Consider the following 23,812-nt stretch of genomic DNA (forward strand, 5'->3'; position numbering starts at 1 on the left):
GTTTGTTTTTTTGCATTTGATAGATCTATCAAATACTATAATCTCATATTTCATATATTTGTAGGACAGCAGCACTGGGTCCTGAAGAGAAGCTGTGACCAGAGGCCTCATTCTCTACCTTGATGAAAAGACAGAACAGTTAACCAAGGACTACCAGGTAAAGAAAAGTTTTTTTCTGACCTCTCACCTTTTTATTAATGCACACTGAAGGAATCACAAATTTATATCTTGATTTATATATAGATGACTCACAGAAGAGTTCACAGAAGATAGTTATTGTTTATAAATGTAGGCAAATCCATGTGAGAAAAACATTTAGGTTCACAGGTTAAGTATTTCTGAGACAAACACACATTTCTTGACTTAAATGCCAACAACGGTCAAAACTACCACAGCAACTACATAATCCCACCCAGATTTCTGTTCAGAGGGAGAGCAAAGAGCTATATGTGTTCTTAAAATCTAGCAAAAAAAGTAGCTTTAATTCTCTCTGGTATATTTCACAGCTTTGTGATGACAAAGATGCTTTAGCCATCCAAGAGGCCCTCCCTTCATTTGCACTCAACATATTTGTGGTCAAGAAAAATAAGGGAGGGAGGTCTTAAAAGCAAGCTGGAATAGCCATCGCAGCAGCAGTGGTCCTTTTTGGTATTCCCATTGTAGCACAGGCTTTCACCTACCTAAAGGGCCTTTTAAGGTTTTTCAGAAGATCTTCGTGGAGCTGGAGGATGGGAACCAAAAAATGTTCCCCAAAGTCCAGGATCTCAAGGTCATCTTACTGACCTAAAAGCCATACAGACATTGTTGAAGGTGGAGGACTGAAAAACACACTTTTACAAAGTAAATAAGGATATATTAGCCTTTATAAGGCAGTAATATAAACTTCTTACAGTCTAATTACTGTCATTAAACATACTATTAACATTAATAAGTGGTCTATAAACTGTTAACAAATTTCTAATAAGTGTTCATAAATATCTTACATGCAATAATAAATGTGTTTTAGGACAATACTAACACTCATTAAGTCTCATTAATATTAATAAACATCTTATTAAGTTTCATGAGGTATATATATATAACTTGTTAACAAGTTTCTAATAAGAGCCTATAATTGTCTTATAAGCAATAATAAATGTATTAATTATGCTTTAATTACAAAAGGATGCTTAAAATAGGATTCCTTAACGTTAAATGTTAGAGGGACCAAAACACCATTGTTCCCTTACATGATCTTAGGGGAATCAATAATGCTAATGATGAAATCACATGTGGGTTTACCTCCGGATCTATGAGCTGTGATTGCTGGCAGTGAAGAAGTGCTCCATGCTTTGAAGCCAATCTAACTAGCGGCTAATCCAGTAGCTGTTACATGGTGGATCAGTTTTTATTTGTTTCAAAAACCCTTGCAAAATGACTCATTTCACTATTAGTGAGTATGATCCATTTAACACCCCCATGCAAGTTAGTGTAGCGTTAGTTAGGACAGTGGACGCTATAACGCTAAACTAGCAATTTGGGTGTAATTGCAGAATGTCGCAGATAGCGTGGCTACGTGCATAGCTCACATTGTAGGATACTTAACGCAGAAGTATAAATCAGGCTTTATGAATAGGTGGTATTCATCAGGCTAAAACAAGCGATTTACGGTTAAGTTGAGAGAGTTGAGTGAATCCAAGACGCTAATCTCTATAAGGGACACCTGTCACATTACACATTATATATTACACATTTTTTGATGCATTATTAATATAAACATGTTTATTAGTGCAAATTATTTAGTCACAGATAGTTGAACATGTTTTCAGGTGCGTTAACCACTTTTCATGGGGGTCATCAAGTTATCATGGGAGTATGTTTTGGGTGGATTAAAGATATGTGTACTGACATGAATGTAATACATTCATACATGCACAAAAACTGTGATGTGAAACCAAGCTATTTACTTTTTTGCGTTGGTAGATGCCACGCTGCAGCCAATCCCATGCTGATAACACTCATCATTTTAGAAGCACGGGGTACACTGACTGTATTCCAACAACACTATTGCCTGTGGTCTTACAATAGCAAATTATACTTCAGCTTTGGAGACATCTGAAGTACCCAATGTGAAGCAGTGACTCAATGAAATGTGTGATACGTTACACTTGGTGTAGGTACAGTCTCAAGGACAAACTTAAATGACTAGAAAGTTTTGTCCCGGTTTGTCTCCTTTTTGAACGAGGTTACAGATCAGTGCAAGTGATTATTCCTTATGTGATAGCTCTTAAAGGAAAGGACAAGGCTGGGTGGCCAGAGAGGATAATGGTATTTTGATATTATCTTCTTTTCTTCTTTTTGTCCTTTAGACAGTCTCTACACAAGCCTGTTCTGTTACAGTATGTGCTTATGTACCAATCAAATCTTAAAGAAAGTTGTGATCACCTTTTCTGTAGTAGCCTATTAATAGAAGTATCTGAAGTAGTATCTGCTACTGAAGTATTAATACTAAGTGATACAATCCACAGAACACTGCAGTAAGCATAGGTGAAGAGGTGAAGTTTAAAAAAAATTGGTTTAATTAAAGGAAAAATTGGAACAAGGCAGTTAGCATTAGCAGTGATAGCCACCATGAATATTAACAATGCAGACTGCATTAAAAATCGACTATTTTTTATGTTGGTATGTGGAAGATTAAAAAGGGGTGAAAATGATAACCCATGTGGGTTGTCCCAACATCAGCATGCCAGCTATTATCTTAAACTCATCACAGAACTTCACTGAGATCCATCAGCCTGTACGCCAACAAATCACATTTAGCTGAGGTCATCTAAGGAGAAAAACACTTGTTCTGTCATCTTGAAAATAAGGAAATGTGTCCCCTACACTGTCATACTGAATCAATACAAGCATTGGGTCACTTATATAATATCCGTATAGTGACTTAGAACAGGGGTTCTTAACCATCTTTTCTGTGGGTACCGGCAAGCTGGTAAAGAGTGATCTGATCCTGAAGATTGTTAGGGTGCAACCAGAATCTACTGTAAAATATCCTCAGGTATGTTTTGAAACATATAAAAAATAATCCACTTTGCATAACATTTTCTGTCTGATATGAGTTTTCCACAATGTTCTCTCTCATTCCAAAATCCTGAATCTATTAATATGCAAATGGATTTGACATAAGATGTATCCTACTTAAGTCCATTCTCAGTGGATGTGTACTGCAGGCTTCAAGTTTGCACATAACATTTGTGTACACTGCAGAGATTTAAGCTAAGCACAGAGAAGCTTCCCCCCTGCAGCAGATCAGTGTAAATTCTACTTCAAGAGTAAGCCTATTCCTTTGTTAGTGCAGTGATTTTGCGACACCTGTCATGATGAATGTGTCAGAAACACCGACAGCAGCGGTGGATGGATGATCGCTTCTTGTCAGAAAACATCTTTGTAGCCTACACTGTGTAGATTGGTACCGGGTCACTGCCTGGTTGTTAAGATTCACTGACATTTCGGTCTTAGAACATATCTGTTAGGGTGAAGTGACTTTACAGTGAGCTTAACATATGTGCATGTGATTTGTAATATCAGTAAAAATAAATAAATAAATCATATATATATATATATCTGTGACATCGGTATTATACTTATACCTTTGTCTACATTTATTTTTGACATATATACACATAACACAACCATATCAGGCCCAACACACCCACATATATCTATCTATCTATCTATCTATCTATCTATATATATATATATATATATATATATATATATATTGAGCAGATGCATTCATGGTGTTGTCAAAAGTGCAACCTGCTACTTATGTACACATTAGTACATGCATTGTTTATCAGGCACATGGCCCATGCTGCTCTGTGACCCTCATGTGTCAATAGTTTTACTTTACATTCAAAAAGTACACACTGGCTAACCTCTGCGAAGCTGAACTGGAGTTAATACTGGACATACATATAAATAGATAAAGTATTGCAATATTTATATATTTGCTGTATTAAAAACCAGGTGTCGGTGGTGACATTCCTGGAAAAAAATAGTGTATTAAGTTACTGCTAATGTAAACATTTTCTTACTGCTGAAGCTTCACCTTAAAAGCATTTAACTGGTAAAACATACATTGCCTTTTATTATGAAGTAGTCACAGAAAATGCAATGTGTTTATCAGTGAGTTTAGCAATTACCCCTATAGTTAATCCAAAATGTGTCAACAAAACAAGACAGTCCTTTACAGCATTCTTTGACAGCAGATTAGTTTGAAATATTATAGTTTGACAGCACACTTGGATGCACATAGAAGCCTGACTGCCTAGTTAGGTGACTGGTTCCTTCCAAATGCCAAATGGCTGTTTCATAAGCAGCAAAGCAAACCTGCTGATGCATGTGTGGAAGAAAACCTTAGATGCTATGAGTACAGGCACATGGTTTTTTTTCCATGCTAAAGGCTGCTCCTTACTGTAACCTTAATAGTTTATACCCTTATTCATATTTATACACTTAGCTTCCTACCCACATCATTCCTACCTATCTGCCCACCCCCTTTATATAGGTATGTAATACATAGAAAAATATCACTCTTCCAAGAAATCAACAGATCTTCACTTGTGAAATGCAGAAATTAGTTGATTGATGGGTGCTGCTGAATGTTAACAGTTAATGTTATCATTAATCAGTTTTACTATAGACTGACACTGTGACAGTGGCTTGTTTGTCTTGTTAAATACACTAATCTATAGTAAAAATTAATAAATTGCCCAATGTGTTGCAAAGTAAATAAGGTTAAGTTAAGGTAAAGAACATTATCAGGACTTCTTTTTGCAGTGTGACTGAATGTGAAAGAGAGGTTTCTTATTCCCCTGCCAACCGCCACCAAAGTCATTTGTTGATAATTTGGTAATATGTTTTAGCAAACAAGAAGGTTAGACCTTGGACTATCACTAAAGCTCTACTTGTGTACTGAGTGTTCCAGGTGTAGTTGGAAGGGTTAGGGTGGGGTCAGTGTGTCCAGAGACGGTCCACTTACAGCCTGGTAAGAAAACAGATTCCCCATGAGACTGTGAGCCAGTCAGGCAGAACAGACATATAAACTACTGCAGCGCAAAGTAAAGGGTCATCCCAGCCAACTACTACACACAGGAGGTGAGAGGCTTGGCAGGCTGGTGGATGGAGGTAGCGACAGCATGTGTGTGTGTGTGTGTGTGAAAAATCCTATCCCTTCAGTGGACCTTTTCTTCAGGGCTGTCTGTGTATGCATTTAGGATAAATATATGTGAAAGAATATAAAAATAAATAAATAAATTCCCCCTCTCACCTATTGCCAGGTGATATGTGTCATCCTCAATCTCGGGTCCTCTACAAGAGGCCTGGGAGTTTAAGTTGATATATACAGGTGCTGGTCATATAATTAGAATATCATCAAAAAGTTGATTTATTTCAGTAATTTCATTCAAGTGTTCATTCCTTTTAATTTTGATGATTATAACTGACAACTAATGAAAACCCCAAAATCAGTATCTCAGAAAATTAGAATATTGTGAAAAGGTTCAATATTGAAGACACCTGGTGCCACACTCTAATCAGCTAATTAACTCAAAACACCTGCAAAGGCCTTTAAATGGTCTCTCAGTCTAGTTCTGTAGGCTACACAATCATGGGGAAGACTGCTGACTTGACAGCTGTCCAAAAGACGACCATTGACACCTTGCACGAGGAGGGCGAGACACAAAAGCTCATTGCTAAAGAGGCTGGCTGTTCACAGAGCTCTGTGTCCAAGCACATTAATAGAGAGGCGAAGGGAAGGAAAAGATGTGGTAGAAAAAGTGTACAAGCAATAGGGATAACCGCACCCTGGAGAGGATTGTAAAACAAAACCCATTCAAAAATGTGGGGGAGATTCACAAAGAGTGGACTGCAGCTGGAGTCAGTGCTTCAAGAACCATCACGCACAGATGTATGCAAGACATGGGTTTCAGCTGTCGCATTCCTTGTGTCAAGCCACTCTTGAACAAGACACAGCGTCAGAAGCGTCTCGCCTGGGCTAAAGACAAAAAGGACTGGACTGCTGCTGAGTGGTCTAAAGTTATGTTCTCTGATGAAAGTAAATTTTGCATTTCCTTTGGTAATCAAGGTCCCAGAGTCTGAGGAAGAGAGGAGAGGCACAGAATCCACGTTGCTTGAAGTCCAGTGTAAAGTTTCCACAGTCAGTGATTGTTTTGGGTGCCATGTCTACTGGTGTTGGTCCACTGTCTTTTCTGAGGTCAAAGGTCAACGCAACCGTCTACCAGGAAGTTTTAGAGCACTTCATGCTTCCTGCTGCTGATCAACTTTATGGAGATGCAGATTTCATTTTCCAACAGGACTTGGCACCTGCACACAGTGCCAAAGCTACCAGTACCTGGTTTAAGGACCGTGGTATCCCTGTTCTTAATTGGCCAGCAAACTCACCTGACCTTCACCCTATAGAAAATCTATGAGGTATTGTGAAGAGGAAGATGCGATACGCCAGACCCAACAATTCATAAGAGCTGAAGGCCACTATCAGAGCAACCTGGGCTCTCATAACACCTGAGCAGTGCCACAGACTGATCGACTCCATGCCACGCCGCATTGCTGCAGTAATTCAGGCAAAAGGAGCCCCAACTTAATATTGAGTGCTGTACATGCTCATACTTTTCATGTTCATACTTTTCAGTTGGCCAACATTTCTAAAAATCCTTTTTTTGTATTGGTCTTCAGTAATATTCTAATTTTCGGAGATTCTGAATTTGGGATTTTCATTAGTTTTCACTTTTAATCATCACAATTAAATGAAATAAACATTTGAAATATATCAGTCTGTGTGTAATGAATGAATATAATATCCAAGTTTAATTTTTTTAATGGAATTACTGAAATAAATCAACTTTTTGATAATATTCTAATCATATGACCAGCACCTGTGTGTGTGTGTATATATATATATATATATATATATATATATATATATGTGTATTTACATATATATATATACACACATATATATATATGTGTGTATGTGTGCGTGTGTTCTCCAGCCTTACCCTTTAGGTGAATCTTATTTTCCGGGCTGTGCACCAACACCGAGCTAACTGAATCCAAGCTGTCGTAGTTACTGCAGCCGAGAGGGCCTGTCCTTGTTTCAGTTACCTAGGAAACACAAGAAGGACAGATCTATTTACAATACATGTTTGTCTTTGCTTTTTTATAATGCCACATTAGCAGTAAATGAGGCAGATGTTTGTTCCATTTCTGGCAGTCAAGTACAGCTTGTGGCAGGTGAAGTACGAAAAGGTAGGCAGAGGACTGGATATTGCAGAGCCCTCTGACAGCATAGAAAACTATCGCCATATTTTGCTTCACTCCCACACCTGCAGCCACAGCTGCCTGCAATGTGCCGGCTGCGTTGTGAAGAACAGTGGAAGGGAGGGAGAGCGCAGGTGTGGAAGATGATTTTAACTTTGTGGTAACAAAATCAAAGATGCAAAGGGACGGTCTCATTAAGTCAGACATGTTACCTACTACCTCTTCCCCTGTCGGTTTCATACTACAAAAAAAACAGGGGGCAGCATATCACATTTCAGTTCAACTGTTGCAAACTGCCGTTAGCTAGTGAGCTCATTTAGCCATGCTGGCAACTTTTAACATGGGCAGATCGCTGTGCTGTTCACACTACACAACTTGCTATCTTGTAAGGCCTGCTCTGCCAGCTGCCTTCTCACACTGGCTTGATGTGTATGTCGAGTTGGCCGACTCCTCCAGATCTGTAGCATGGCAGATATCTGGCTGACGTTGGCAATGCATCAGTGAGCTGTTTTGATGCATTGTTGAGTAGTTCACACATAACGACTGGTGAGCACCGATCGATCGCTGCCCCCAAACCGGGCTTAAAATCGTGTAGTGTGAACTAGGTTTTAGCCGACTAAGTTTGCAATGGGCACCAGAACTAGAGCCAAGCATCCAGGCAACAGAGACGGGCTCAGCAGCTTCCCATTGAATCAGACCGAATACAGCCTCAGAGAGCATACAGTAACGAGGTGATTTACAGGTTTTGTCACTCTAACGTCACCTGACTTCTTCCTTTGCTCTCGTCATAGTTACTACATCCACCAGAAGGCTTTGTCACTTGAACATAAATGCGTAGATTCTGTCTCCTTCATATCCATTATTTTTTTAATCGATACTGTGTGTTATTAGGCACTTAATATTATATTTGATATAATGTAGGTGATATTTACATTGGAACTATTTTGTGATCATCCATAAGAGGTGAATATTGGGCAGAATGTCCTAGTATATATTTAAATATTTATGTACAGTATTTGGGAGACAGTGCCACAACATGTTAAAACTGTTTAACTGTTTGTTAAAACAAACTCTTTGTAATAATACATTTGAAGGATTTTTTTCTTTTTCATAATAAAAGGTCAACATGTATGTTCATATAAACTTGTCTCACCCCGCACAAACAAAGACTTTAATATTTTTTATTATTATAAAATTTTATTTTTTGTCATTAGGCAATATATCATTAAATATGCTGTAATATGCATATTAGTGACATGGCAACCATAGAATTATACAGTTATTTTATGGTTAAAAGTAGTAGACTGCTTTGTTTCCCTCAAGCTTTACCAACTAACTGCAGTAATTTCTTCATCTAAACTATCAACCTGTCTCTCAGACCCCATCCCAACTAGGCTGCTTTTAGTTTTATGTTAGTCAGTACTTCTTTACTAGATATGATCAATCTATCTGTATTAACAGGCTAGATGCCACAGTCTTTTAAAGTAGCTGTAATTAAAGCTCTCTTTATAAAGCCCACTCTTGATCCAGGGGTTTTAGCCAATTATAGCCCGCTTTCTAACCTTCTGTTCTCTGTAAGATTCTTGCGAAAGCAGTTGCCAAATAGCACTGGTGAACATTACTAATGACCTTCAAATTGCATCAGACAAAGACTTGCCTCAGTACTTGACCATCATATCTTATTACTAGATTATTAGACTGGAACACTCAATTGGCAGTAAAGCAACTCTAAGCTGGTTTAAGTCCTATTATTCAGATCAATCTCAGCATGTACATGCTGTACAACGATGAATCCTCCATGCACGGCAATGTTAGACACAGAGTTCCACAAGGATCTTTGCTCGGACCAATCCTGTCTGCCTGGGCAATATTATCAGGAAACACTCAATGTTATGCAGATGATACTCAATTATATCTATCAATCAAATCAGATGAAACTAATCAGTTAGCTAAACTTCAAGTGTGCCTTCGGGATGTAAAAATCCGGATGACCTGTAATTTTCTAATGTTAAACTCAGATAAAACTGAAATTAATTTGCTGGGGCACATCACTTTGAGACACATTATCTAAAGATGTAGTTACTCTGAATGGCATCGCACTTGCCTCCAGCACCATTGTGAGGAATCTCTGAGTTATCTTTGATCAGGACATGTCTTTTAACTCTCATATTAAACAAACTTCAATATAATGTTAGGGCTGGCTCAGGTGAGTCTAGAACCATCCCTTATTTATGCTGTTATAGGCAAAGACTGCCATGATGCACTGAGCTCCTCTCTCTCTCTCTCTCCCTCAACTCCAATCGCTCGAGGTAGAGGACCGCCCACCTTGAGCCGTGATTCTGCTTGAGGTTTCAGCCTCTTAAGGAAGTTTTTCCTTGCCTCTGTCGCCAAGTGCTTGCTTATGGTGGGAATTGTTGTGTCTCTGTAAATAATATCTAAAAGAGTATGGTCTAGGCCTGCTCTATATGAAAAGCACAATGAGATAACTATTGTTGTGAATTCATCACAACTAAGGCCAACATTGTTTTCTTATAATGATTCCTTATTCCAACATGATTCATCTACACAAATTCAGAGTGGATCAATGACAAATGAAGCAGAGATGGGGACTCAAGTTTGAGACTCAGACTCGAGACGCACTTTGTCTCACACACAGTGACTTGAGACTCGACTTGAGACTCGACCTCAAAAGACTTCAGACTCTGACCAAACTCTGACTCTGATGTGTACCAACCAATTCAGTCCTTTTTACCTGTTAAAATACCTTTAAATGGTTACATGCAGTATTTTACTTGCCAGAAAGTGACTCCATCCTCTACCTATTGACTAAAAGGTTGTTTCTGCTCTGAAAAGTGTTGATTTAATTAATTTGACAGTGGTTTGAGAGTCTGTGGGGTGTGTTGACTTACAGTAGTTGTCATTAATTGCATTGCGCATTACATGGTTGTGCTCTGTAAGTGATAAACAGGTTAAAGTTACATAATTCCTTATCGATATTCAGTTTTATAAGCAGCCTGGATTGAACGCAGCATTATCACCAACAGAACAAAGAAGAGAGAACCTCACTTACAGTTATATGTGATATGTGTGTCAGTAGGAACTAAATGAAGTATTTTCTCCTACAAGAACAAATAAACCCAAGTTCTTCTCTGAGGTGAAAAGATTATTATTATTATTATTATTATTAAGCATCTGACCAGGATATTAGTGCTGCTAAGATACTGTACATGTAGACATTATCCTACTTGACACATTATAAGATGCTCTGCTGTAGGATTGCTAATTGAGGAAAAAATAAAAAACAGACAACAATAAGAAAGACATAGAGAAAGAGAGATAAAGGTCAACCATATAAAAGAGAGAAGAGGCAAAAAGTGTCAGAGACTGCACGAGAGAAAAAGAACATGAGGAGTAAAGGCACAAGGGAAAGAAAGAATGAAAAAGAACATTCAGAAATAATTGCAAGGATAAAACAAATAGTTAATTTCCACAATGAGTGATCAGTATCATTCAATTAGCACAAGATGGATCTGAAGCCATTCCCTAGCTTAATCACACAATCTGACAAATAAAAAAAGTAATGTCGTCCTTAAAATAGCCTTGTCCATCACATCTTCACACTCCGCCTTGCTTTAAGATTGCATCTACTATCAAAATAAATGTTAGCCTTCAAGCCGCTACAAAGATACACATCTCAAACATCTATCAAACATCTTGAAAAAAATAGATGGCGCTGAGATGTAGTTAAAGATTAGCAAGCAATAAAGGCAAGAAGAAAAGGGAGATTAGTGGAGGGGAAAGAGGCAGTTTTGGGTTGTTGTTCAAGCCACATGTGGACACAGATAATGTCTGCTCTGCATCTCATTCATGTTTTTGTATCAACTGTGGAACAATATCAGTTCCCTATTCAAATTGAACGTAGCCTCTAAAAATGTGTTCAGTCCGCACGTTGCTTATAAAGGCGCATATTCGTGTGAGTATGAAAATGTTGCAGTGGAAAATTCGCACTTATCCTTAAGTTATGTGATTCCACTTCATAAAGATACACAGACAAGAAGAAAATGAGAGCTGACTGGAGGAAAAATATCACACACAGCATGTTGCTCGCTAGCTACTGCTAATAACTACTTGTACAAACTTAGGTTTTACACAAAATTTTCAAAGTGAACTGACTACAGTGAATCACCATTGTCAATGACTGAATCAGTAGCTTTTAGCAGAGCAGCTGGTGACTGAAAGTACTGTAGTCAGCTCAGCTATAAGACATGTTTTTGCCTGGTTAAAAGCTTACTAAAACACTGAGCACCGCAGAAACAATCATAATGTGATAACTGTCTTGCAAATATTTGCCGGCTGAGCTAATAACCTCATAAACATCATCAAATTATTATTCAATTTATTTCATGTTTGAATCATTAGAGTGAATTTCTGTGTTTTCCCATTAAGACCAGTACAGGTAGAATTACTTTGGGCCAACGCCTGTTGGGGGCGGCACAGTAATGCAGTGGTTAGTGCTGTCTCCTCACAGCAAGAATGTCGTGGGTTCATATCCCAGTTGTGGAGTTTGCTTATTCTCCCCCCGTCTGCGTGGGTTCTCTCCGGGTGCTCTGTCTAAAGACATGCAGACTAGGTTAATTGGTGACCCTAAAATTGTCCTTAGGTGTGACTGGTTGTTTGTCTATGTGTGGCCCTGCGATGGATTGGCAACCTGTCCAGGGTGTACCCCGCCTTTCGCCCGATGTCAGCTGGGATTGGCTCCAGCCCCCCCGACCCTGTACGCAGGATAACCCCGGACTCACGCGGCTGCGCCACAGTTTTGACCCGTCCTCAGCCAGGCATCAACTCACACTGGAAGCGTTTCAGAAGTGTTTCAGCAGCAGAGCCTGCCCTACATTGTTGACAACCGATCACAGTGCTCCGTGAACTGTTTTCCCAGTTCCCTGCAGGGCTGAATTTCCCACATGGAGCATTTCAGAATAAGAACGTTTTGCCAACCTGTTTTGCTGAAGTGTTTAGATTTAGTTGATTTGGTAAGTTGTCCTTTTGTGCTTCTACAGTGGTTAAGAAGGCTACATAGCTAAATTGTTTCTTTTTTGGTCTGTTTTAACTGTGTTTATTGTTGATACAAGGTATTTTATCTTCTCTTTGCCGTTTCTGTGTCTGACTTCCTGCTGCTGCTTGACGCACCTTCCGTCAAAAATTGACTGGCTGCCTATTCTTCGCGCAGCGGAGCGGAGAGCCGCTACTGGGCTGCTTCTGGGCCGTGCTGCGGCGCTTCAGGTGTGAGCACAAGCATTGACTACAATGGCGGCGATTTGCTCCGGCAGCCATGGCGCAGCCGTAATGCGCCGCATACGCCTCCTGTGTGAGTCCGCCGCAAGTGGTTGACGATGGATGGATCTCCCTAACCAATGAAAAGTGCATACATTTTATTGCTGTAAATTTGTTTAATTCTTGACTCAGAATAATCTTGGCATTTAAGGACTTACTGATGTTTCATATGGCACCAACTGCAAAGGAATGCACATGGTCACAAGTGTTTGGCCAAAACAACACCGGTTCATTATCTTTAAAGCAGCACAGCTGAGTTCAGCAGTTACGGTTTCCTGCTGGGTGTCTGCAGACAGTGCTGAGTTTTGCCATAGCAACATAACAATGCTGACGGTTTTTGGAAAAGTCTTGATCACAAACTGGAGATGGACAGAATGTCTGCAGCTCCTGCCTCAAGCAACATACTGTGGTGTAGCGCGATAAGAATTTTTAAATCTTTCTTTGTGACAAAGGATTATGTATGATTTAATTTAGTTCTGCCAAGGACCTACAGAGGACTGTGTGTGTCTGCTGTTCAGGGGCTGTTTACCCCTCCCCTTCTCATCCCTCTCAAGTAAGAGATAAAAAGACACATCCCTGGGATTCAAAAATCATTTGTATTGATTTTATTGTTCTCATTAATGTGACTATACAGTTGCAATTAAAATTATTCAATCCCCACAGCAAATCAGGTTTATTGTCAAACTTTATAGACTTTCAGATGATTACAATGAACAAATCAAACAAAAGCTATTGAAATAGCTCAACACAGCAAATTCTTAAAGTGTTTTCAACTGAAAATGCAACTTTGACTTCTTCACTCTCAAAATTATTCAACCCCTGAATAAAATCCTTAACAACAGCACAAAAATGCAAAACAGGTATTGTCTCATGCTCCCCTGATGCCACTCATAAAGGGCTTTATTAGTGCCACCAGGTGTGCTTGAGCTGTAACACATGAAATACCTCAACTGATTAAGGGTTTGTTCAGTGTCACATTTGACTGCATGTTAGAAATATGGCTAACAGAAACAAGTCAAAAGAGGAGAGAAGAGATCATTGTCCTTCACAAACAAGGAACAGGATACAAAAAGATAGTGAAGGCACTGAATGTTCCTAGAGACACTGTTCGAAGCATGGTTTGTGAGTTCAAAGTTAAAGGAACAGTGAGTCACACTACCTGGACGGGGCAGAGAAAGGAAACTATAAATTCTGCAACCAGATGTCTGAGAAGGCAGGTTGTGAAAAAACATTGAGTGACTGCAAAAGTCTTGCAGCAAGACTTGGTGGCAAGAGGCACTGAGGTTTCAGGGAGTATAATAAGGCGCCTACTGAATGTAGACAGTTTCCATGCCTGAACTCCAAGTCGTACACCACTACTGACCCAAAGGTACAAGAGAAGGCCGCGGCTTGGTGATGCTCTGGGGCTGCTTTACATCATTTGGCACTGGAAACCTACAGCGCGTGGAAGGCAAGATGAATGAGGTATGAAGTATGAGGAAATCCTAGGAGAAAACATCATGCCATCTGGGAGGAAGCTGAATCTTGGGCATCATTGGACCTTACAACAGGACAATTATCCCAAGCATATCTCAAATTCCACCAAGGTTTGGTTGAGGAGGAAGTCCTGGAAGATTCTACAGTGGCCATCACAGTCGCCTGACTTGAACCCCAGAGAAAATATCTGGTGGGATTTGATCAGTGCCTTTGGGGGGGCACTACAAGCATCCGTTGTATTGAGCTGTTGGATTTGTTCATTGTAAACAGCCGAACATCTGTAAATTTTGACACTAAACCTGATTTGCAGTGGGGGTTGAATGATTTTCATTGCAACAGCACATATACTTTATATATCTCAGTTTGAGTATTGCACACATTGGGCAATACATTTCACTCTGACGACATCTGACAGCTCCACCCCCTGGAGAGAAGACTACAAAACCAGAGGAAGAAAGCTTGCTATTGCTTTCTTGTTCTGTTGTTTTTCTCTTAACTCTCTGGTGCCTCCGGAGAGTGGAAGAGGAAAAGTGCCTGGAGAACAGACCTCTTCCTTTTCCGCTCTCCCCTTTTCTGCTCGTGTCTCCTCCGGCAGAGGACAGAACGAGCTGGAGGTCAAAGCCTGCTCATCATCTGTGTTCTAACACAACAAAAATTAGAACCGAAGAAACTGAATGCTGCACACTGTCACGTGGTGTGTGAAGATGTAGTCAGCGAGGGATCTACGTACGGGGGAGAGAGAGAAGTATTTCTAAGCTGTGACGAGGGACCGAGCACATCCAAGAATGTCTGAGTGGCCCACACAGGAGAATCGACTGCGCCTCGCTCACCGTTCCAGCTCAACCTCTGGCCATCTGAACTTTTCCCGTGATTTGGGGGTTTATGCTAACTCAAGAGTAATTAAAAAATGTTATATTACAGTTATCGATTATGATATTAGCTTTAGATGATTAACTAATAATAATTCCCAATCATGTCCTTTGGCTTCAATTAAGCTATCTCTAAACTGCTGACTGGTGTCTTAAAATTTCATCTTAAAAGGTTCCTTTCACTTGTTTCCTGGTTTCCACTTATTATGTATGTATTTAGCCTATCATTAGTCACCTTTATGCATTCATTTACATTTATTCATTTAGCTGACACTTTTATCCAAAGCGACTTACAATTGCTAAACATGTTAGAGGTCGCACGCCTCTGGAGCAAGTAGGGGTTCAGTGTCTTGCTCAGCGACACAATGGTGGATGTCTCACAGTGGGAATCGAGCCCAGGTCTCCCAACAAAGGCAAGCATCTTATCTATCCGCCATCACCACCCCCACACATTTATTTGTATGTTCAGGAGTCATAAATTGTGTGCATATTTCTTTTTTTTTTTTCATATTTAACAGTAAAGAAGGCAATGGAAAGGAAACAAATTTGTGAACATTTGTCTTCAGGAGAAATACTGGAGATTTATGACCACAGGAGGAAACCAGTATGAGTGGTGGACTGGTTTTATTGGAACACAGAGGCTAAGCAGACTGGTTATAATATGAACTGAGAATAGTCAAGCAAAGAAGTTGAACCAAGAGCAGATTGTTGACGACTTTGTCGAGTACAAGACTCACAGGATGACGTTCAGAGAGGCCCCGGGAACCCCAAGATTTCCCATCCCACATGATGACATATCAAAATCTGCCCATCCACTATTAGAAATAGTATCACTGCTGTTTGTTATTTTGTCTTTTAAATGACATACTTTTCGGCACATTTGTGAGTTGTGTCCAAACAGAGTGAAAGAGAAAAGCCCCTCCCCGCAAATCATCACACAATGCGATGGTCCTTTTAACTTTATTGTTGCAGAAGAAGGGTAATAATATACGGTATTCTTAATATTCTTCCTCTTATTATTAATATAGTTAGTACTACTAGTAGTATATTAGTTTTTTTATTAATTTATAGTTCCTGTTTGGCAGGCCCACACAATATATACACTATTTTTTTTAATGTTCATTGGTGGTAATGCTGTAGTTTTCAACATTTGACTCTTATTTATTAAAACTTATATATATTTTGTTGTACTTTTGTTTAGCATTCTGTTAGTTTGGTATCATCTCATAACATAACAAATGTTAGGCATAATCTTTGTTTATGTTATATGTTTCCAAAAAGACACGGAAAATCAGCCGATATTTTGGTATGTCGGATTTTAAAATCCTCAAAGATTGATATCAGTATTGGTCTTAAAAAATCCCATATTGGATGGGCTCTACTGTAGATTTAAGTATTTATGACTTAATGCAAAAAATCTTGAGTATTTATTTTTTCAATTATTGCTTGATCTCTACTTTTCTAAAGTTAATTGTGATTTCTACGATCACAATGTATTCCCCGTAGTCTACCATAATATATATTTCACTTTCTTTGTTTGTAGAAACCATGAAAGCTTTAGAGGTAATGCATTTCATTTCAGCTGTGCTACACTGAACACACGCTGGGCTTGTTTCTAACTTAGATGATAATCCACCTGAGGGCTCCCACCCCCTTCTCTGCCTTTGCTGAAAACTCCCAAGAGCCCTTCACTTAGAGTATCATTCAACCTGGACCATTTTGTTTTAGATTTTTTTCAGCAATGTGCATTATTGAAACAGGTAATATAATTTCTTTATTGCAGTGAAGTTATGCATTACTGCTCCTATTGCAGCAGTAATATTACATTACTCAACTAATAAATTGTTAAAAACCATAATTTACGTTCTTACACTGATGTAACCTCTTTATTTAAGCTGCATGCATCAGAAGTTTGCACGTCTTGTTAAAACTACTTTTCTCATTTAAAGTATGAGGCATGTAATGTTCTACACTCAGTGGTCACTTTATTAGGTACACCTGTACAATCTAATGCAATCCAGAGTTTAGCCATAAAGTCTATTTTTATCATATAGGTATTATTCAATTGTGTTTCATAATGGTTTTTATAATAGTATTTTGTTTGTCTTATTTTCTGCCACCCTCTTGTATGTAAATGGGAAGGGCAAACCATTTTAAACACCTCTCTATATGATGTAGCCCAGTACAATCCCACCCTTCATAATGACGACAATAATAAATAGTGCCATAAATAATATAATTAAATTAACACATTCCCAACAATGTCATCAAAAACTGATTAACTTTGTAAAACGTAGAATTAACGGCTGAGCTGTTGTATTAAATTGCAAAATATTGTACAGGTGTACCTAATAAAGTGGCCACTCTGTATATGTTCTTACTATCAACAAATTCCACAAAACCACATACCCTGTAGCTTCTTTTGAATCAGTCCCACACCGTGTTGTTGCCGTAAATACTCGCTAGCACAAATATGTATTGGTCCGCAATAGTCCCTAACAAATGCACTATTTGTATGCAATAAAAAATGAGAATTTATGACTTTGTTTCCTCACATCCCAAACACCGACTGCTATATACATACTTACATACATACTAGGGACTATGAAAATTGCTATTTTTTTTACCTTTTTTTCCTCCACATTAAATGTAATTTTTACACCATAAAGAAATTCGGGAGAGTAATGTAACAACAATAATAACAATAATTTTATCTTTTCCTCATCTTCATCGCTGTATATGGCGAAGAAAAAATTGAATTTACAAAATGCTTTTTACTACAACATGATGTGGTTTTATCGTGGGGTGACTGCAGTTTCCCTGCTGATTTTGGCTCTTGACAATTGCAGTGCTGTGATAAAAATACTCTGCCTTCCTTGCATCATACAGAGCCAGATCCTCTCTCATTTCAGAGATGTTACAAAGGTCTTTTTTTGTCTCACATAACTGTATTTTGGATATGTGATTGAGGTTTCTCCACTTTATTGCTGGAGATAAAGATAATGTATTTCACTCCCACCTCCTACTCGGTGCTGCAGCGACAAAGAGCCCAGAGGCGCACATGGACACAGGTCAAGTACATCCCACTCAGTGTCGCTTCCTCTTGGGTGACTAGTTGATCTGGCAGAACACGGCCCGACAGGTGGCTTGCATACTAGAGATCCTCATTTAGCAGGAACATGTAAAGGATTCTCTTCAAGTGGGAGTTGTGTGTGTGTGTGTGTGTGTGTGTAGGCGGGTGTGCAAAATCACTTGGTGTTTGTAATTGCCAAACAACAGGACTATTTACCTGCCTGTGAGTCTCCAAGGAGAACAGCTGCTTTATTCCTGTGATCATAAACAGGTAATCAGTTTCATTTGAGCATTTAAAATTTTTTGATTTGAATGCGATTTTGATTTTAATGTGACATTAAATTATTAATCCTGATGACAATTAATAAAACAAATATACACATATGTTGCATAGTCTTTAAGCTATGTATAACCATTTTGGATGCATTTGTTTATTCATGTAATATGAGTTCATTAGATTGCTTAGTTATAGAAGTATTGAAGAGCTGAAGTCCAAATTCCTAAAAGTTTTTACAAAGTTTATATATTTATATTAGTATATATATATATATATATATATATATATATATATATATATATATATATATATATATATATATATATATATTATATATATATCATACCCATGTAAACTTTGGCAGGTTTTCTGGGCATTGCCAAGTTATTGGAGACCCGGGGATAAACCCAGAACATGCTAGAAAGATTATACTGTGTATCTCATGTGGCTTGGAAATGTGTTGGGATCCCTCAGGAGAAGCTGGAGGTTATGGCAGACTAGCCTGCTGTCACTCTGACCCTGATATGCAGCAGAAAATGAATGACTACATGGATGGAACAATAGACTTGAGAAGATTTAAAGCACCCACAAATTTTCTCTGTAAGAGAGTTCATGACTGAATAAGCAGCAATAAAAGCAAGAGTTTGATTGTCAAACTGTCTGATTCAAATGTTGCTGAATTCTGATTGATGCACAGAAGCATGTGACGTCACCTTTTTCCAACTAAGCCTGCCAACTCTAAACCAGTGGGGAAAGTATGGACAAACACACAAATTTATTAAAGGGAGAGTAAGTGAATCTGTAGAAGGATTGTTGATATTTGAGCTCAACTGCCAAACAAATACACAACTTCTGTGCTCTGAGGTTTCTCCAGCGTTGAAACGCCTTTGCCCTTGTCTGGTCTTACAACTTTCCTCTCTGTTTATACTCTTTACACTCTTTATTTTTCAGAGCACACACAAAATGGGCAAAGCAAGGAACATTATTTTTATTTTTATTTGGCTTTTATTTTTATTTAATTTTTAATTTTAATTTAATAAAACACATGCTGAATGTTGTACTGTATTCTTGCAAAAATGGAAATGTTGTTTTCTTCATTTAAGACTTTGTTGGAATAAAACGTTTTCACCTGACAACAAAGGCATTGAATTGTAATTTAGGTTGATTTGTTCCTCTCAGTCTGAGTCTCTTGAGCTTGGGCAGTGACAACTCTGTTTCTTTCTTTGATGGCATATAATACCTTTGGGGCAGCTTCGGTTCCCCTCCTTATGTTATGCTGTTGCATCTAGCTCTCCTTTTTATGTTACTTTTGATAAACTTTACCCGTCACAAAACTGCAAGAAATGTATGAAGTGGGCGGACAGGAGGTCTTTCTACTCTTTAAAATAGTTTGGAGTCATTGGTTTGTCCTTGCTACTGACAGCTGGTGCAGCAGAGATGAGGGAAACTAGAGTGCGTACTGTAGAAATTCTCCATCATGCACTTTACAGCAATTCTTCCTTTTTTAGCTATGTCCCTTTTCTCCACTTCCTGACAGGAACCCACAGTAATGGTGATTTTGCAGAGTAACTACCAGTAAGTTTTTTTCTTGAGTTCACTAATGTGATAAAATAAAATTACCACAAAATACCTGTCACACAGACAATCTTGGGCCATGAAGGTTCTGGAGCCCGGGTCAGTTGCCTGTTTTATTGGTTGATAATCCAGCTTTTGCCACAGTTTTCTGTATGTGCCATTTAGTTTGAAGAAATCTGATTAAAAACAACTCTTTGTTTATATAGTTTATATATATAGAGTTTCCCTGCCAGTCAGTCAGAACTGAAGAAGTCCTTTGGATGAGGGACGAAGCGTCTTCCAGTATCGTCCAGTTGCCCTTGACTTTAACCTACTTTGGATAACTATGACCTGGATGACTGAGAATCTTCATAGACAACTCTTTGTTTACTGTTTATTGTGCTCATGATGTATATTCCTTAAAGAGTAACTTAACACCTGACGGTTTTGGAGGTCCAGCTAACTAAATCTTAAAACTAGATTTGACACAAGGGCCCTTTACAAGAAACATTCATTACAAATGTGCAATTGTTAAATTATATAATTGTATAATATGTAAACAGACACAATAATCCCGGGACTTTTGAGGTCCATGGGGTCTGCTACTGCTACTGTTGACTGGTTTGTAATTGTTCATCTCTAAGTTTACTAGAGTTATTGTTATTACTACTTCTTTTACTTTAAAATCACATCAGTTAAAATAGTATCAGATTGGTAAGAAGCTATTTCAATAATCTGACGAGTGACCAAAATCCATGTAGCGTAATTATTAACACTAGGGCACCAAAACGACTTTGCTTAGGTTTAGGTTTAGGCAACAAAAGTACTATTAAAGGTTAGAGTCTAGTAGTTTCAAAAGGAGGGACTCAGAAGTGACTACCAAAAAAAAAAGAACAGCAGAGAACAGAGGAGCTCAGATTACAGATTACTCTGTTCAGGATGCCATTACTCCACTATATCTTTACATAGCAAATCACTGTTTGCTGCTATATTAATGTTCAACATCCTTAATTTGTAGAACCTTAAAGACATCCCTATTTTCCACCACTGTAAAAATAACTTATCGTGTCACGTTTTGCATCCTCTTAGTCTAATTAAATTCTCTTCATATCATATTGAATTTTGCCTTACTCTGACAAACACAGCTCCACTCAGACAAAACCCCAGGATCTGACAAATTGTCAGAAACTGACTGTCAATATTTTGACTGAAGACATGCCGTTAGGTAGGCATGAGAAGCAGTGTGTAGCTGAATTTGTACAAAATGTATTTCACAGAATATCACTGGATGGATTGAAATCAGACTAACTGATGCAGAAAACAGATCGCTATTTACTTATCTACAATTGCTGACTTCTTTGTGAAAGATATCGGATAGTTTTATTGCAACAGTCACTCATTAGCCTCTCCCCACAGACACAAATGTGTCAAACTAAGTAGTTCATAATTAATTCAGGCTTAGCAGATAATGTGTTTTTGTGGCCTTATGTTGCAGCTGTAATAAGATGCAGCCTAAATACTTAGCATACTTCAGTAAGCAAGAAAATTCCTATTTGTTATGTTTGCTTGTTTATTAAAGTGACCGTTTTTTGTGATAAAGCTTGTCAATACAAACGTTGTTGGTCTCAGCCTGCAGAAGTTTTCTTTTTTTCTTTTTGACTGCGAGTACAACCTGCACTGCAGTAAAGTTTGTCTAGATGCTGTTTTCACTCAGATTCAGATTCCCTGTAGCAAATATGTTGTGAAAATGTTGTGCAACAAATATTTTTTTAAAATTATGTTATATAAATTCTAATTCAATTTCATGTTCTTATACTAATGAAACTTTTCTATATAGGTTATAGCAATTTGTGTTGAGTCCAGGAGACCTTTGTGTTTCCCGTTTCTTATACACAACCATCCAATGCTTTGCATGAAAATACATTTCATGCAAAGTGCTTCAGTGTTGCTTTTAAAGTGACTACTGGGAACAAAAATGGTCAATCTCACCTCTGCATACTGCAAGCCAGAAACAGCGTTTTCAGCGACGGCACTTGGAATTGAGCCACCTTATACAAGGTACACACAATGCTGACACTTTACTGGCAATTACTCATTTCCATCAGATTTGCTATTTAAGTTGAAGCATGAAAGCACAGTCCACCCACCCACACACCTGCTGTCACCGCATGAAAGCCAACAGATCTGTTCCGATGTGAAAAATGTATCACTTGGTTATGCTTTGCTGCCAGTTGCCATATGAAAAAAAGATTTTAACCAGGTAAAACCATGCAGAGGAGATAATATGATTTAGGTTTCTGTGTTTGCTGAGTGGATTTTTAACAAAACTGTTCATCTTTGCATTTAATGTTGAGCTAGTAAAAGCCTGGTGGTGGATTTTGGGTAGATGACACATCTCGGGGAGTCAAGTGATGAGTGTGCAGGTAAACTAAATCATTTGGCTTATGTGCTATAAAAAGATGCTGTGTTAAAACCAAACAGCTTTTTGCAAAACTAAAGATAATTGCCAGGTGTTTTAAACCTCAAGTGATAAGAGTGCACGCACACCTAGAGGAGAGCACACAACTTCCTGTAACCAAGTCCAGATGGTATACAGTACAGTACAGTATATATAAATAAAAGATTCCCACTGGGACTTTAAATAAACTTGACATTTGCCATGTTTTAGTGCCTCTGTGGGCTACAATGTATACAATGTACTTTTAATCCAGCCTGCCATTTTTAAAAAATGTCCTTGCAAGCTCTCTCTCGTCTCTGCCCCAGCTTTTGAGCAATGATGCACCTTGAAAATAATCTTTAAAAAAGATTGTTTGTGTGCATACCTTGAGAGCAAGCAGAACTACTTGTTATAGATGCAGCACAGAGTAATACATCCCAAAGGAGTGTTAATGTTTGCGTGTCTACCTTGATGGGTGGTGTTTTGTGGAACTGGAGAGCTGCAAACACGACTGTGCATATAGCAAATAAACAACGCATTTGCATAGGTGCCGTATATTGAAACAGACATTTTACAGCACAGCTTGAAAGTAAATAATATGTACTGTAGTAGGCTTAGCAAGTACATCCCTGCATACATGTTGACAGTACCTTGATAGCAGAGGTGGCGATCTGGAGGTGGTGCAGTCGTCTTAGGGTGCTCTCGCGATCTGTGAAGTAGGAAGCAGCCAGCTGATGGAGCAGCTCCAGAGACACCACTGAACTGTTGCCGTTACCCTCTGACTTCTTATTCAGCTTCTGCTTATCCAGGAAAATGGTCAAAGACTCCTCCCCTGTAGATCAAAATCTAGTCAGTCTTTCAGTCACCTGAACTCTATTTGATTATTTTACAGTGAACTGTAACGAAAAAAAATGTGTATTTATAATACTTATTATTGAATAATATTACGCTTCCATTCCCTTTAATTGGACAATTATAGGACTGTTAACACTGAAGTCCTACCAAAAACACAATAGGTTGTATTTTTTCATGTCCCGTGATGGTTTTTACTCATTAGTCATTATAAACGGCAACTAATGGAAATGATATTATATATATATATATATATATATATATAATATATATATATTTATAGGACACTATAGGAAATAGGTTACAGGGAACCATCTGGGGAAACTCACTCTGCTCACAATAATTAAAACAAAAGATATTGCAAGGGACAGGAACTGGGAGATGTGGGGTATAACACGACAGAACTAAACAAAACAATACAAATGTTCTAAGCCACCTGGAGGTGGGGGAATTGTTGCAATACCCTTAGCACCTACTGACATCTACAGAGAAATCTCAGGACCAGCTGCGCCTTGCATGCTTGGCGCATCAATCAACATTACCGCGGATGCACTAATTGTTAATGAGCATAATGTGTTTTTTTTTACTTAAAAATATATTTTGGGAGGTGGAGAGGAGCGTAAT

General features: G+C 38.4%; 1 protein-coding gene across 1 annotated transcript in view; it reads right to left on the reverse strand.

Annotated features, from left to right (window-relative positions):
• brinp2 (bone morphogenetic protein/retinoic acid inducible neural-specific 2) overlaps window positions 1-23,812 on the reverse strand; it is a 209,121-nt gene that overhangs the window by 59,997 nt on the left and 125,312 nt on the right. Inside the window, 2 exon segments of the mRNA XM_038718847.1 lie at window positions 7,059-7,164; window positions 22,987-23,168. Of these exon segments, the coding sequence (XP_038574775.1) occupies window positions 7,059-7,164; window positions 22,987-23,168 (288 nt within the window).

This window comes from Micropterus salmoides, unplaced genomic scaffold (genome assembly GCF_014851395.1).
Source record: "Micropterus salmoides isolate LMB-PRFRI ecotype aquatic unplaced genomic scaffold, ASM1485139v1 Ms_hic_scaffold_14, whole genome shotgun sequence".
NCBI lineage: Eukaryota > Metazoa > Chordata > Actinopteri > Centrarchiformes > Centrarchidae > Micropterus > Micropterus salmoides.